Consider the following 16,501-nt stretch of genomic DNA (forward strand, 5'->3'; position numbering starts at 1 on the left):
GGTGGAAGAGGCCAGAAGGATTCTCTCCTACAGGTTTCAGAGGGAGCAGGGCCCTGCCAGCACCTCTATTTTAGCCTTCTCCAGAACCGTGAGACAATCGATTTCTGTTGTTCTGAGTCACGCAGTTTGTGGTACTCTGCTACGGCAGCCCCAGAAAACGAAGCCTGCAGCCCATCTCATTCAACCCTGTCAGTAGCTCCCTAGCGCAGTGCACAAGCCCACTTTCCAACTCCAGTACCATACTCCACCGTTAGAAATACTTCATGTTATGACCTGCTGCATGCACACATGTGTGTTTTCTTCTTCTAACCTGAAACAAAAGTTTCAAAAAGTACTACTTACCCTCACTATGTGTGACACCTGATGTTTTCAAATGTATTCTAAACTAGTTCATTAAAAAAAAAAATTGCTGATCTGATTTCATGACTCACTAATGGGCTCACAACCCACATTTTTAAAAAGTGCCTTAGAATGTGTAAGCTTCTCCAGGCAGACGGTGTCCTGTTCATCTCTACGTCTCCCCCCGCCCCCGAGTCTCTGGAACAGAGTGGGGGGCCCCAGTGCATGTTTACCTGAACTGAACTCCCTGCCAGGTAGGCATAGCAGCTCTACTTTCTCGCTAAGGAAACCAACGTTTGTAGAGGTTGAGTAAGTTGCACGAAGTCATCCAACTTGTAGGTAGAGGAGTCAGTGTTGAGATAAAACTTTAGCTTGTTCCTCTGGCTTAGGACAGCGCTGGCTTCCTGGTCTGGTCCTGCCATTATCAGCTGGGTTCCAAGTAAGCACCCCACTGCCCAAGGAGGGAGCCCTCTGGGCATCTCCTCAGCAGAGGTCTCTCCCCTGGTAACCAGACTCCTTCAGCGCTCAGACAAGGCCACAGCAGGAATGGCACTGGGAGGAGGTGAGGGCAGAGATAGCCATGAAAGATAGAGAGAGATAGAAAGAGACAGCCAGAGATAGACACTGTCCGTCCTCTCCAGGACCTTGGAGCCGGCCCAGTGCACAAAACCCCTTCAGGATGGGTCTTCAGGGAGGACTGCTAGAGGAGGACTGGGCCCACGTGGGCCATCTCTGCTTAAATAGCCATCTCCCTACCCACCCCACACACGACCCACATACCCGCTCCCTCTACCGCCCGGGCCTTCCTCCTGGACCTCTCCACTGTGCATTCTCTGTTCGGGGGTCATCTCAGCCTCCTCTGCCTCCTGGCTTCAACCAAATCCTGCTCTCCCCTGAGGATGCCCTGCAACCCTCTCAGGTGGGGCTGTTTTTTCTTTCTGGACCTTGAAGGAAGCATAGGGGTTTTCCAGATGAAGTGGGACAAGAATATTCCAAGCAGAGAAACTGGGGGTAAAAACACAAAGGAGTGAGTGTAGGGCCTGTGTGAGGCCAAGGAGAATTCCAGAGGCTGGGACTAGGGTCTGTGGGAGGAGGGTCACAGAAGCAGCTGAGGAGGTAAGCAGGGCTGAATGTGAAGGCTTTTTTTTTTTTCCGAGACAGAGTCTCACTCTGTTGCCCAGGCTAGAGTGAGTGCCGTGGCATCAGCCTAGCTCACAGCAATCTCAAACTCCTGGGCTCAAGTGATCCTCCTGCCTCAGCCTCCCGAGTAGCTGGGGCTACAGGTGTGTGCCACCATGCCCAGCTAATTTTTCTATATATATTTTTAGCTGTCCATATAATTTCTTTCTATTTTTAGTAGAGACGGGGTCTCACTCTTGCTCAGGCTGGTCTTGAACTCCTGAGCTCAAACAATCCACCTGCTTCAGCCTCCCAGAGTGCTAGGATTACAGGCATGAGACACCGTGCCCAGCCTGAATGTGAAGGCTTTTGAAGGCTCGTGAGATTGGCTGGTTGTAAGCAAGGGATTGAAAGCATTAGATCCGTGTCTTGGAAAAATCACTTTGGCTTGAGGCTGGAGAATGCATGGGGGCGGGACCAATTAAAGCAGGGTTGGTTGGCACTGGTGGCTGGTGGGCCTGTTTTTGTACCAACCATGAGTTAAGAATGGATTTTGCATTTTAAAAGACTGAAAAACAGAAGATTAATTTTTGTGACATGTTAAAAATTATATGAAATTCAAGTAAAATTTTGTTGGAACATAGCCATGCTCATTCACTTATGTATTGTCTGTGGCTGCTTTTTTTTTTGAGGCAGTGTCTTCCTCTGTCACCCAGGCTGGAGTACAGTGGCATCATCATAGCTCACTGGAACCTCAAACTCCTGGGCTCAAGTGATTCTCCTGTCTTGGCCTTCCAAGTAGTTGAGACTATAGGCATGCACCACCCTGCCTGGCTAATTTTTGTATTTTTTTTGTAGAAATGGGGTCTCACTATGTCTCTCAAGTTGGTCTTGAACTCCTGGCCTCAAGTGATCCTCCTGCCTTGCCTCCCAAAGTGCTGGGGTTACAGGCATGGGCCACCATACCTGGCCTATGGCTGCTTTTGACTGGAACGGCAGAGCTGAAAAGTTGTGCCAGAGACTGTTCAATACATGAGCACCTGCATAATACCCTCAATTTTGTCTCTTGGCAAGAAGAGTCTAAAATATTTGCTATCTGTCCTTTTTCAGAAAAAAATTTGCTAATCCCTGAGTTAAGGGATTGTTTTAGCATTTTAGGCAAGAAGCACTAGGATAGTAGTGGTAGTGGGGACGGACAGAACGGGGGAATTTGGGAACTGTTCAGGAGATAGACTGGGTGCAGGGAGTAAACAGGAACAGGTGTCTGGGATAGCTCCCAGCTTTCTGGCTTGAGTACTGTGTGAGTGGTGGCACTAGCTGGGCCAGAAGTATGAAGAGGGAAGAGAGAGAGTGAAACTCAGGGGCAGGGGAGGGACAGGGGCTGGGGGAAGAGTGGGAACTGTTTTCAGGCCTGTTTTGTGTGATAGTCTGGTTCCGGGAGTTATGCAGTTTGTTAACAAAGATGCTAACAACAGAGCATCAGAAGCAATAACCTCAAGCCCTTTAGAGCCTGAGGCTAGTGTGGGCACCTGGGTATTCAAAAGGCTTTTGTGCTTTAAAGGTGAGCAGGTACCTGTCTGGATTTCCGGTTGGGTCAGCCTGAGTTCTGTGAAATCTAAGCCAGGCTCCTAAGAATGAAACCAAGGATTCCAAAGGCCTGGCAGGCACTGGGAGAAGATGGAGCTGTCTCTACATGCCAAGTTGCCTCTCTTCTATATCCTAGTTGGGGAGGTTGGCATACCGGCCAGAGAGGTAGGGCCTGTCTCTGCAGGTTTGTAGTAGTAGCCAAGTGAGCTGATCCTTCCGGGGCCTTATGTTCCTGTCCAGGTTTGGGGCAGTAACTGGGCTGGCCAAGACCACCTACTCCATCGTGTGTCCTGTGCAGGTCCTGTTGTCTGGGACACAGGCCCGGCGGGTTCAGAGAGGTGGGTTCTCAGCAGGGCTATTCCCATGATTGCCAGTAGATGGCACAGAAGTGATTCGGTGGGACTGGAGCGGGGTTGCCAGCAGGAGAGAGGATCCTAACGTGCTCCCCCTTCTTCAGACCTGCTCCAACCTGGTGGTAGCCGTAGGGGAGGAGGTGGCATTCACAAAGCCACCTAATTCTTTCCCTATTTCCTGCTTGGGCACGAAACAGCCCTTGTTTCTGGGGCCAAGAAGGACTCCCTCAGGGTGGGAGGAGTGCAGTGTTTGGGGTGGACAGATGCCATGTCTGGCCACCTCTCCCTTCCGGCCCATGCCATTTCCTCCATTCCTTGGCAGCTGGGTCTGCAGGAATCTTGCTTCAGAGGCCTGCAGGGCACAGACCTCACCTCAGAAGCCTTCCTGGAACGCGTACCCTCTCCCACCCGGGCTTGCTCCTCTCTGCTCCTTTAATCAATCCGTGTGGAAGTGTGAGTTTCTTCTCACACTTCTTGTGTGAGAAGGCACTTCTTGTGCCAGGGCTTGGCACAAGGGACTCTGGGTTCTTCAGAGCTCAAGCTGGAGGTGCAGGGAAGGAGCTGGGTCCGAAACTGGCCCTGGGGTCTGGCATTTACCTGTGAGCAGCCTTGCCCTGGGGTGACACTGATTACAGGGCCACTGAGGTGCTTTTCCTACAGTTCATCTTATCCTCTTAACTCTTCTGCCGGGGCTTGTTCATCTTTCGGAGATGAGGACACTGAGAATGAGAAACGTGCCAAAGGTTGCTCGGTGAGAGACATGGCAGGTAGGGCCTGCGTCTGGGACAAGGAACAAGTGTGACCTGCTAGCCCCATTCCTGATCTGAATACCAGCTTTGACCCCCCACTTCTGGCCTCAGTAGAGGTCAGGTTAATCTGACTCCAAAGCTCCTGCTCTCCCAACACTGCTCAGTTACCTCAGTTCTAATGCCTTCAACACAGGGCAGAGCATTTAGCTCAAAAGGGGCCTCTGAGCTATGAGGGAGCAGTGGCAAGGGAAGCACCCCCTCAAGGTCTTGAGCTGACAGTCTGTGCTGGTTGGAGAAGGTATGGGGTTTGTGTCCTAGGGTCATTCCCACAGTGCTATGCTTCCTGCTGGCTTCTTCAGTGGATGCCCTTGCCCACAGTGTTGGAAGCTTTCTTTCCACAGGCTTCTGGCATTCCCAACAGCTGCGTGCGGGGTGAATCCCCACTCCTCCTTCTGCAAGGATTTATCTCCACCCAGGACCCCATCCCTCTGGGTCAGAGACTCTCAAACTGTAGCTTGCATCCGAACCACCTGGAGGGCTTGTTAAAACAAATGGCTGGGTTCCACCCCCAGAGTTTCTGATTTAGTCAATCTAGGGTGACCATGAGAATTTACATATCTAACAAGTTCCCGGGTGATATTGACGCTATTCGTTAGGACCACTGTGAACTAAAAGATTCATTCAGCAGGTCTGGATTGTCCAAAGCCTGCACATTTCAAAGAAAGGGTTGGTCTTACCTGGCTCCTGGGAGAGAACCCTAAGCCCTTGGAATAACCTGCCCAGTAAGAGTGTTTTTGCTTACCTGTGGGCCGTAGGCCATACCAGAGAGTCTATGCTAGCAATGGGATTTATGGTGGAGGCCTTGGGCCACACAGTATCAGTTTAACCTCTAGAAGGGCTAGAGACTACGTAACCAAGGTCAGCCAGATGGGTGGTCAGCCATGCCTACATGACCAACCTCCAGTGAGAGCACTGGACACTAAGGCTCTGGTGAGCTTTTTTGGTTGGCAATACTTCACATATGTTGTCACACATCACACAGAGAATTAAGTACTGTCTGCAAGACTCCACTGGGAGAGGACAACGGGAAGCTTGCACCTGATCTCTCCCAGACTCTGCCCCATGCATCTTTTTCTGTTGCTGTTTTACTCTGTATTCTTCCACTGTGATAAACTGTAACTGCAAGTATAACAGCTTTGCTGAGTTCTGAGCATGCTTCTATTAATAGCAAATCACTGGACCTAAAGGTGATCTTGGGGACCCCCAGTAACAGCCACACTTTGAGAACCACTGCTCTAGGCTATGGAATTAACCTCTCTAGGATTCCATTGTGTTAGGCTTTGGGGAACCCTCACCAATACCTTATAACCTGGCCTGAGGGTCATCCTGATGGAGCATTTTGGCCTAAATACCCCAAGCCCCGCATCTCCACAGTCCAGGGTCAAGAGGCTATGAATTGCTTGGGGGCCTGGGTATTGCTTTGCGGGCTAATCCTGAGCAACCTCCTGGGCCTCTGGGCTTTAGTATCCCCACCGGTAAATGGGGATTTGGAGCAGTTCTGTTCTCCCCAGGTATGGCAAGGCCAACAGAGAATATGCAGGGGTGTGGGCAGGGGCAGTTTATTTTGCCTAGTGGTGCCACTTCCAAAGCCCAGGTCTGGCCATTACAGCCCCACTCACCTGAGCCGGGGACCCATGGCGCTGGGACCCACAGGCTTTGGAAGATCCAGCCACTCCCTGCTGCCCATCCTGGAAACACCTTCAGGGCCGAGGCCCACATTTTACAGTACTTGGGCCCTCCCTGCCCCATCATGCCCTGGCCTGAGATCAGGGCCTCGAGCCAACACAGGGAGGAAGGCCCCTTAGTGCCCGCTGGTTATGTGGCTTTATTCACAGACTCAGCACTTGCTGAGGATGGAAGGAAAGAACATCTGGGGCCAGGCTCGGCCTGGAGGTCAGGGTGGCTGGGAGGCCATGCATGGATCGGATTGGGGAGCTCACGGGAGAGAACTGCTGGCTGGGCCAGGCCTGTGTGGGGCAGGGCTGGAGGCAGGCAGCATGCGGGAGGCCTGGCTAGGTCTGCAGGGAGCAGATCCATCCAGGGGGTGGCTCTGAGCCAGGAGGGAGGGACTGAGGCTTCTCTGGGGCAGGGGGTGGGGGTGTGGGGCTGGATAGCAGGCACCCCTGCCCCCTGAACCCAGGGAAATGACATAGTAGGACAGTCAGGACACCTGGCGCCTGGTCCTGCTGCTGCCTTGGGACTTGATGTGTGACTAGCCAAGCTGATCCCCTCTGGTGTCATTGCCCTGTTGATGCTTGGACATTTGCTTTGGGGTGACCCACAAAAGGATGCTCTGAAGACATTTGTAAGGAGGCTGGACAATCCTGGGGAGTGTGCCTAGGGCCCAGCTGGGCGGGCTCTGCCTATGGAGGGGGGGATCCCCACCTCCCTGTGAGCCAAGCTTTTCTTTTTCAGTGGTCGGTGTCAGTTCTGGGCTGCGGCCCCCAGAGGGCGCCATCTCACATTGCAATCTGGGCCACCACTGGGCCAAGAAGACTAACGTTAATCCTTCTTTCTCCTGTCCCGCCCTGCTGGCTCCTGACTTCCTGCCTAAACGCAAACAAGGAGTCCAAAGCCCGGATCCTCCTCCCGGGCCTTCTTCCTGGTGAAGAGCCCATTCCCACCCAGCAGGGAACAGAAAAACCAGTTCCCCGGGTTTCACTCCCTGCCTGGGAATAGCAAAGTTTGGAAAGTTGGCAGGGTCTCTCTGGGCTGTCCAGGAAGGTGACCTAGGGGCCTGGGAAGCCGGGTGAGGCCTGTGCAGGGCCCTAGGGCTGAGGATGCAGCCTCTGCCTGCTTTCCACCGGCCTCTCCCGGGGACTGGGGTGCAGGGGTGCAGGAGAGGGGCCATCAGCATTGGCGGGAGGGGGTGCGGTGCACGGAGCCAGGGCGCTTTGGGATCTTGCGCCAGCGTCTCTTGTCCCAGCGGCAAAGCAGCAGCAGGCGGAAGGTGTCCCGGAAGGCTTTGTTGCAGAGTGCGTAGCACATGGGGTTGATGGTGCTGTTGACGTAGCACAGCCAGTAGCCCAGCTCCCACAGGGTCTCGGGAACACAGTCCTTGCAGAAGGTGGACACCAGCACCATGATGTTGTACGGTGTCCAGGTGAGGATGAAGGCCAGCAGGATGGCACTCAGGGTCCGAGCCGCCTTCTTCTCCTTGACCAGCGAGAAGGTCTTCCGCTTGGCCAGCTGCTCCTTCCCGCGGGGCTTCTGGCTCTTGCCCGCTCGATCACGCCCTTTCCTGGTCGGCCGCTTGACTGTATTCGGGGAGCTCCGGGGGGGCTGCTTGGTGGGGGCCTGTGCCTCGGGGTCCACCATGGGCATCTTGATCACCACTTCAGAGCCAGGCTCCTCACCCTCCGAGGATGTGAGGGACTCCATGGAGCCTTCATCCTCTTCCTCTTCCTCTTTCCAGCTGTACGCCTGCAGCAGCCGGGGGGCCCGGCAACAGCGACAGCAGCGGCCTGGGGGAGTCTCTGGTGATCCCTCAGCCCCTGGCTGAGACCGCTCTGAGCTGCTGCTGCTGCCACCTCCTTTGCCTGGTGTCTCAGAGCCCTGAAGGGCTGCCAGCTCCCGTGCCCGGTTCTCCGTCTCCCGGTAGATGCGCCAGTAGAGCGTGCACATGACTGTGACAGGGAGGTAGAAGGCGGCCATGGCTGTGCCAAAGGTGATGATAGGCTGGGAGAGGAACTGGATGTAGCACTGCCCGGCCAGCACCGTCCGCTCCCCTACCAGGTACTGCCAGAAGAGGATGGCTGGGGCCCAGAGGATGAAGGAAACCAGCCAGGCCAGGCCGATCATCAGAGCTGCCCGGCGGGGTGTGCGCTTGGCGCGGTAGCTCAGGGGCCGGGTCACGGAGAAGTAGCGGTCGAAGCTGATGAGCAGCAGATTCATGACAGAGGCATTGCTGGCCACATAGTCCAGGGCCAGCCAGAGGTCGCAAGCCAGCGTGCCCAGAGCCCAGTGGCCCATGAGCAGGTAGGTGGTGTACAGGTTCATGGAGAAGGTGCCGATGATCAGGTCGGCACAGGCCAGGCTCAGCAGGAAGTAGTTATTGACTGTCTTGAGCTCCGTGTTGACCTTGAAGGAGATGAGTACCAGCAGGTTACCTGTCACTGTGGCCAGGGACAGGAGGCCTGTGGTGATCCCAATGAAGGCCACTTGCCAGGGACCCTTTCCTGGTGCCAGGACGGTGATGTTGGGGCTGACGGCAGGTGGGGCTGAGGTGTTCATGGTGGCCAGATGGGGCTGGGTGGGCAGCCCCTTCCTCCAGTCACGCTACAGGGCTTCCTCAGAGGAAGGTCATCACCTGAAGAGAGAGGACATGGGCTTTGGTTGGGCTACTGGACATCTCTGGTAACCCTGAGGGGAAGGGGCTAAGGACACAGCCCCTGCCTTCCCTGACTGGTGCTCACACATGGCCACTTACAGAGCTCTTTCCCAGCTGTGAGAGGATTTGCCAGCAGCACGGGGAGGCTTTGGAATCCAGGGATCTGAGCCCTTATTCCAGCTTCTCCATTCAGACTCTGAGTCTCAATTTTCTCATTGGGAAATTACTACTAATTCCTGTCTTGCTTAACTCATGTGGCAGGAGTTGGGAGGAGACTCACTTTATGTACAGTCCTGCCAAATTTTCAAAGCATTTCACTCAACTTTATTAAAGTGCTCATTTACTGAATAGTCACTACATGCCAGACACAGTGCTAAGCCCTTAATTGAGTTATCTAATTTAGCCGTGGTACATCTCTAGAAGGAAGGTCTCTCTTTGCATCTCACTGAGATGATGGTGGCTCTGAGCAGTGGCAAGACCTGGCCATGGTGACATGGGTGGTGAGTACGATTAGAAGCCACTTCTCACTCTCACTGGGTATGTGGCACTCTCACAAGGAGAGGTGGGAAGAAAGGGGAGGGCCCAGAGAGGATAAGGAGAAAGAGGTGAGAGCAGAGGGGCACCGTGTGTGTGTGTGTGTGTGTGTGTGTGTGTGTGTGTGTATGTATTTGTGTCTGTGCATTTTTCTGTGCATGTGGGTTTACATACACACATGAGGAAGGCGGTGTCTGGGGCTGAATTGGACCCTCTATGAGGACAGCAGGGAAAGTTGTACTGGGCCCGGCCACCAGCTTGGTGGTAGGAAGGTCTGGGGCAAAAGCAGGCAGCAGGATGAGGGCTCCAGCTCCCAGCTAAGTAGGGGTCTGGCCCCAGATGGGGCGTGGGAAGCCTCCCTCCCTCTCCCCACTCTGTTCCTGGGCCCCAGCTGAGTAGCGGGAAGCAAAGGGAACAGGAAGATCCTCCAGACTTTTCTTGGATCTGGAGTCTGGCCCGGGCACTAGGGCTGGGTAAAGAGAAAGGCAGGCCAGGACCCGTAGCCACCTCCCAGCTGGACAGGAGGCCTCCACAACCAAGGTGAAGCCACAGTGAAGGGTGAGCGTCCAGGCCAGCTCAGCCATGGCCTTACTGCCTTGTAATTTGGTGGGTCCCTTCCTGTTCCAGGCCTCAGACATCCATCTGTCCACTGAAGATATTGAGGGTCCCCCCAGCTCACAGCCGTGGCCTTCGGGGGCTGTATTGTTAGAAAAATTCCAAGGGAGAGATGTTCAGCAAGGGCCTATCAACCTCTGGTGTTCCTTGGGCATCAGGCCTGTGACAGACTGAAGTGCTGTCCCTGTGATAGATGACCTGGGTAGAGTGTGGCTGAGGCCATCCCATGGCTCATGGCAAACTGTCAGTGTGTAAGAGCAGCTCTCAGTGTGGCGAGTTCAGTGTGGGACAGAATGAGCAGGAAGGACTGTGGCTGTCAGTGTATCTGGGACAGTTTGCACGTGAGGGCGCATGTGTAACATCATAGTTAAAGCACCTGGACTTTGGAGCCAGACTGTCTGGATTTGAATCCAGGCAGCACCATTTACTGGGTGTGTGAATATTGCTGGTGACATAACTTCTTTATGTCTTGGTTTCCTCAACTGAAAAATGGGGTTAATACCTATTAGCTACCACTAGCTAATATGTCCAGGAATTGTGAAGATTAAATGAGCCAATGCATGTAAAGTGCCTGGAGCGGCCCCTGGCACATGCAAGCACTGGGTCCTTATTAATGCTCAGTATGTGTAGCAATGAGGGCTCCTTCCTGTGTAGGAATGTCTACTTCTTTGGTTAAAAATCTCTGATACTGCAGTAGCAACTAATAATAATAATGCTCACTGCTGTTATTTAGTGCTCCCTGAATGCTAGTCATTGCTAAAGGGCTCATATGTATAATCTCATTTAATCTTAACTGGAACCTATGACCTAGGGATTGCTGTTTTCTCCATTTTATAGCTGAGGAATTTGACGCTGAGAAAAGCAAGAGAATTTGCACAAGATCACGCAACCAGGATCTGAGCCCAGGCAGTGTGTTCCAGTGAAACTTCATTTACAAAAACTGAAGGTCAGCCCTAGGGCTGTAGTGTGCCAATTTGAATTTCAAGAATATTGCTTTAAAATATGATTCATCTTTTTTTCTTTCAAGGCAAGCATGAAATGAAATGTACTGAGGAAGGACAAGATAGGTTTACAGAGCAAGAGCAAGACGAAGAGAAGTGTATGTTCACCACAGAACGGCGAATGGACCCTTCTGTCGTGACAAAAGGGCTGTGATTTGTCTTTTTTTTTTTTTTTTTTTTTTGAGATAGAGTCTCACTCTGTTGCCCGGGCTAGAGTGGCATCAGCCCAGCTCACAGCAACCTCAAACTCCTGGGCTCAAGCGATCCTCCTGCCTCCGCCTCCTGAGTAGCTGGGACTACAGGCATGTGCCACCATGCCCAGCTAATTTTTTTCTGTATAGATTTTTAGCTGTCCAAATTATTTCTTTCTATTTTTAATAGAGATCGGGTCTCGCTCTTGCTCAGGCTGGTCTCGAACTCCTGACCTCAAGTGATCCTCCCGCCTCGGGGCCTCCCAGAGTGCTAGGATTACCTGCGTGAGCCACCATACCTGGCCTTGTGATTTGTCTTGATCACTGAGTTTTGTTGTACCCGTGAGGCTGCTGGTGGATGCTACTCTTGAGAGTTTGCCCTATACAACTTTTGTCACTTTGATTTTCTGAACTGAGTGCTGTTTAACACCCATTGCACAAAGGGAGCAACTGAGGCACAGAGAAAATGGGGTAGAAGGGATCATTAGCTCCAGGTCTCCTGGCTCCTAGACTGGGTGCTGTCCCCCATGCCACACTCGCCAGGTAGCCTGGAGCAGCTCTGTAGCTCTGGGCCCCGGGCAAAGACCTGCAGAGGCTCAGCCAGACCAGAGGAGCTTGCCGGCCTGAGCGCTGCACCCTGCCCAGCTCCAGGCACCTCTCATCAGCTCTGGCAGACTTCAAAGCTTCGCTCCATGTCCCACTGCAGCTAGGACTAGGATAAGGCGAGTCAGGCACTTGCCTCAGGTGCAAAATTTAAGGAGTGCCTCAAAACTCAGTAATTAAGAAAATATTTTCATGCAATATTTATAAAAATGGAAATTAATGTAAAAAATCCATGATGAACAACATGTTAAACAAAGACAGGATCCAGCCCTGCTCTTGCACAGCCCTCTCTCACTTGCCTCACTCTGATCCTGGCCCTGGTTCCAATAAAACTTTATTTGCAAAAACAGATGGCCAGCCTGTGGGCTATAATTTGCTATTTGATTTTTTAAAATATTACATTACAATATTATCGTGATTAGTGAGTCTTTTTGTACCCTCTTCTATCCCCCTTTTAAATTTTGCTCTAAGGCGAGTGCCTCACTTGATTCACCCTAGTCCTGGCATTGTGGATCCCAGCCTTGGGTTTGAAGCTTGGCACTGTCCCTTTCTAGCTGTGTAACCATCAGAAATTACTCAACTTTCATTCCCCTGCTGCCCTCACGCCCCAGCTGAGGGGAATAATAGCGTTCAAAGCTCCTGGCACTAAAACAGACACTTGATTAAAGGCCTCTGTTGTTATTCCCAGCACCTTTTCCTGATCCACTGCCCAGCCCCTTTCTAGCAAGCCCCCTCCTCTCCAGACCCCAGGCACAGCCCCATCTGGTTTCCAGTTTGCTCATCAGTAGTGGAGGAGTTGGACTAGCCTGGCGTCTGGGGAGATTTTTATGGGTTCCTGAAACCCAGATCTCAAGATGCTGAACAGAAAGGAGCCAAGTCCCTGGAGTAAGGCTGAGGACTCACTTAGGTTGTCCCAGTTGGGACTGCAATGGCAGAGGTGGTGGACCTCTGCCCATTATAAGGCTTCCTATAACTTTGGTGAATTTTCAAAAAGCTTCAGAACAGTGGGAAGTGTGAGAAGTAACCCAGGGGGTCCTTGGAAGTGAGGAAGCTGGCAGTCCCTTCCAACTCTCCTACTTAAATAGTCATACTGATGACCACCATAATTAATACCTCCTGCATGCCAGGCACCTGATGTATGATATCATTTCCCTTAATCATAGGACACCCCAGTGGGGGGTTCTATCTTTTTATAGGTGAGGACACTGAGGCTCAGGGGGCTAGGAGGCTTTCTGATGGGCCCACAGAGGTGGTGGAGTTGGGATCCTGACTTGGACCTGCGGGGGCCAAGCCTGCGTTCTTTCCACTTGGGCAAGTCTGCTCTGCCAGACCTGTGTGCTGTGAGGGCTAAGGCCGCCCATCTGGGGCGGCTGCGGGGATGGAGAGGGGCAGAGGTTCTGGGCAAGTGGAGTCTGATTCTTGCCTCCTGCTGAACCTTCTTCCTGCTGTGATGCAGCCTAAGAACAGACTCATCAATGAAGGGCTTTTCTCCACAATCAGAAGCAGGGGTACCCCCGCCCCAAACCCTCTCTTGGACAGTGAGAGACCTCAGAGGAAGATTTCTGGAGCCATGCTCTCTAGTCCCTGTGGTGTGACCCTGTCCAGGTCTCCTTAACTCTTGACTGGGGGCAATTCTCTACCTGTATGAGGCTGCTGAGGGACAGGCAAGGTGGTGGTTGTGAAAGAACCTGGTTTCCTGTGACGTGGCAGGTTCCCCTGGGGAGACCAGCCCTGAGTTGAGAGTTAGGGTACCAAGGTTCAGTGGTGGCTCCAGAATTTCTACACAGGCGGGGCTTAGGGCCAGCTATCTGCTTGAAAGGGGCACTTGAAGCTGACTTTGCAGAGCACGTTCAGTGAAGCCATCACAGTGGGGATTGCAGCAGGTGGGAGGGCAGCCCTTGGCACTGTCTCTGCCTGGCTGCAAGCTCTTGCCTTGCTGTGTGACCTTGGGCAAGTCACTGTCCTGACCTGGTTACCCTTCTGTGGGGTTGCAGTGGACTCCTAGGATGAGTATTTGTGAGTGAGGGTGTGTGCCTTGCTGAGTGAGACTGGGAATGGTAGGGTGAGTCCATAGTTTTGTGGGGATGGGTTGGGACCCATCCTCAGAGGGTGTCATGTCTGGGGTACAGGAAGGTACCAAGGAAGTGGGGAGGTGCTTTTCTGCCCGGGACTGTGGCCCCCTGACGAAGGCTGTTGGGAGCCTTTAATAATACCACTAATATTATTGTAGCAACTGATACTTACTGACTGCTTACTATATACCCTACATGGCCCTAAGCATTATATGCCTGATCTAATTTACCTGTTACAACCCTTATGAAATAGTTTCTGTTATCCACCTTTTGCAAAAGACCTGAAGGACCTCATAGCTCATTGGCGATACAACCAGAATTTGGAGCAGGCGGTCTGCCTCCGAGACCAGATATTCTGGAGGGGATGGAGGGCTCGTGCCTCCTTGCCCACCTCAGCTAGCTTGGCCAAGCCCTAGTGTGAATCGTCAACAGTGAGGAATGGGTCCTTCCCTCAGAGTCTGGTCTGTGTGTGTCTGTCGTCTATCTGGGAGCTATATGCTGTGGGAAGGGGGTGGTCCAGCCGGAGCTCTTTAAGAGGCAGGGTAAGGGGCTGCGTCTGCCTGATTCACTGCTTTATCCCAGGGCCAGCACATAGTAGTTGCTCAATAAACATTTGTGGACTAAATACATGAATATGTACTTGACTTCAGGCTGAGGATGAGCCTGCTGGGGTCAGGACCGGCTCCAGAGCATGGCCCAGAGCCCCCTCTGCTCCCTCCAGCTCCCCCATCTGCCAGGACCCTGCTCCCTTGAGTGAAGCCTTGCCTGGCTTGAGAGCATGGGAGCAAAACAGCATCCTCATCTGTAAAATGGACCAAGGAAACCCTGCTTCACCCGGCTGCAGGGAAGCTGAGTGAGGTGATAGGACAGGCATGGAGGTATGATGGTGTCTGTCACTGTGGGTGGGGCGGGGGAAAATGTTGGCCTGAGCTCAAAGGGTTAAGGGATGAGGTCAGAGCCTCTAGTGCAGCAGGCCAGACTGCTGACTGCCAGCGCCCTGGACCAATCCCCAGGGGCTGGGGATCTGGCTGGTGAGAAGACAGAGGGGGGGAGGGGAGAGAGCCACTGGGGGAGGCAGGGGGAGAGAGCCAGGGAGAGGGGCTCCTGAACGCCAGGCTTTCCTGAACTTCATTGCTGGCCAGGGAGTGTACAAGGGGAAGCAGAAAATGAGGGCATGCTGGGGAAGAGATTTCAGAGGGAGGAGTGGAGCCATCTTGTGATTCTGGGTCTGGAAACAGGCGGAACCCTGGCTAGGGAGATGGGACAATACTGGGGAGGAGGTGTGCGGAGGGGCCTTGGGGCTGGGCAGCTGCAGCCTCACATATGCAGTCAGAGGGTGCTTCTTCTGGCCGGGTCTCCCCAGTGGTCCCTTCTGCTGGGGCCTTAACCCAGAAGTCAGCCTGTCTAAGGCGGCTCTCTCGCCCGAGGCTAAGTTTTCTCCAAAGCTAGCTCTTGGCCCGTTAATGGTGCATGAAACTTCCACCCCTGATACCTGGCCTTGGGAATGAGGGAGTAAACAAATAGGATTTATCGCATTTTCAGGTTCAACAGTCACCACTGGGAGTGCCAACTAGCTGTGTGGAGGGCAGTAGCCATCAGTTAAATGCTACAGAAATGCACTGCTGAGCCAGAAGAGGAGCATCAGCCCTAGAATCACTGCAAATCTGCTCACCTGGGTGGATCTGAACCGGTTGCCGGCTTTAGCGGGACCATGCCTGAGCTGGCTGTTAGCAGGCTGGGCCCTGGGCCTCGCTCTGGCTCCACCAGTGTGGCATCAGAGGTGCTGGGCCCCTCACCCTCCTCTCCGCATGCCCCCTGCTCTTTGCACTCCCCTCCCGCTTTCCTTTCTTCTCCCTCCCCCGTCCTTGTAGGCATCACCATGGCACCACAGCAGAGCAGAAACCCAGCACAGTCACCCACCTCTCCCCACCCGCCCGCTGGGAGCCCAAGCTCCTGCCTCACAGAGCTTGCTGCACCCCCTGCTCCCCCACCCCACCTTCCTGCTCACGGAGGCAGCAGTGCAGCGTTGTGCTGAGGGTGAGAAGAAGGAGTCCAAGCCTCAATGGACCCTTAAATATCCCTTCTCTGACCATGAGCAGATCCCTTTCCCAGCCTCAGTCCCTCCATCTGTACAACGGGAAGGTCCTTTCTAGGTCCTCGTGACCTCTGCCTAGCCCCTTCTCCACACTGTGGACTCCCCATCGCACTTAGGATCCAGCTCCCAGACTGCCAGCCGCTGGCCCATCTTCTGCAGCCCATTTCACTACCTCCTCCCCTCTCATATCTCCGCAGCGATCCGGCTTGCCTAGTGGCCGAGGTCAGGGTGACAGCTCAGTGAGCAGCTGATTACCCAGGGACAGGAGACTGTCCGGCTGCTGGAGACTGCCTGACTCCTTCCGGCCAGTCGGGCAGGGGGCCCTGGGTCAGTCTGGGTGGAGCTGCAGGTGTGCTTTGTGGGAAGAGCTGAACCTCTCTCCATTGGCCCTGACCACCCCTCAGCTGCACGTGTCTGAATGACCTAATGAAAGCTGACTACCCCCGCCCCAGCTGCCTGCCCGGGAGCTGGCAACTCTGCAAGAATCAGAGCTTCTGGCCCCCAGCCTATCTGCACATTGTGGAGTCTGAGGGCACTGGGGTGGGCACCTGGCTTAGGTGCCCATTAGTGTCCATGCATTGCCTGGACATAGGACTAAGACCTGCCCTGTGGGAGCCCAAGATACCAGGGACATAGGGAGGGCCCTCTGGGCCCCTGCACACGTCAGGGCCACATTTCCTGGCTGGCATGGCCATCCAAGTGCCCATTTGTCCCCAGAGAGCCCTGGGGCTCTTTGCCTGGTCTCCCACTGGCTTCTGGCCCAACACCCACCTTGGCATCCAGCTCGTCCGTCTGGCCAGCAGCCTGGTTCAGTCCATCTTGGGGGAGCTGAGGTAGACAGGATGGTGGGATT

At 53.7% G+C, this 16,501-nt stretch overlaps 1 protein-coding gene across 1 annotated transcript; it reads right to left on the reverse strand.

The window, feature by feature from the left end:
• Positions 1 to 6,008: 6,008 nt before the first annotated feature.
• On the reverse strand, positions 6,009 to 16,501 carry CHRM1 (cholinergic receptor muscarinic 1). The gene is made up of 2 exons (XM_045555905.1): positions 16,420 to 16,501; positions 6,009 to 8,516 (listed from the first exon to the last, which is right to left on the reverse strand). The coding sequence occupies exon 2, from the start codon at positions 8,438 to 8,440 to the stop codon at positions 7,058 to 7,060; it is 1,383 nt and encodes a 460-aa protein (XP_045411861.1). The 5' UTR covers positions 8,441 to 8,516; positions 16,420 to 16,501; the 3' UTR covers positions 6,009 to 7,057.

The sequence above is a fragment of the Lemur catta genome, chromosome 7 (assembly GCF_020740605.2).
Source record: "Lemur catta isolate mLemCat1 chromosome 7, mLemCat1.pri, whole genome shotgun sequence".
Taxonomy (NCBI): Eukaryota; Metazoa; Chordata; class Mammalia; order Primates; family Lemuridae; genus Lemur; species Lemur catta.

Bases quoted from the DNA above. Each gene is read 5' to 3' on its own strand.
- CHRM1 (XM_045555905.1), bottom strand. From the start codon at position 8,440: ATGAACACCTCAGCCCCACCTGCCGTCAGCCCCAACATCACCGTCCTG.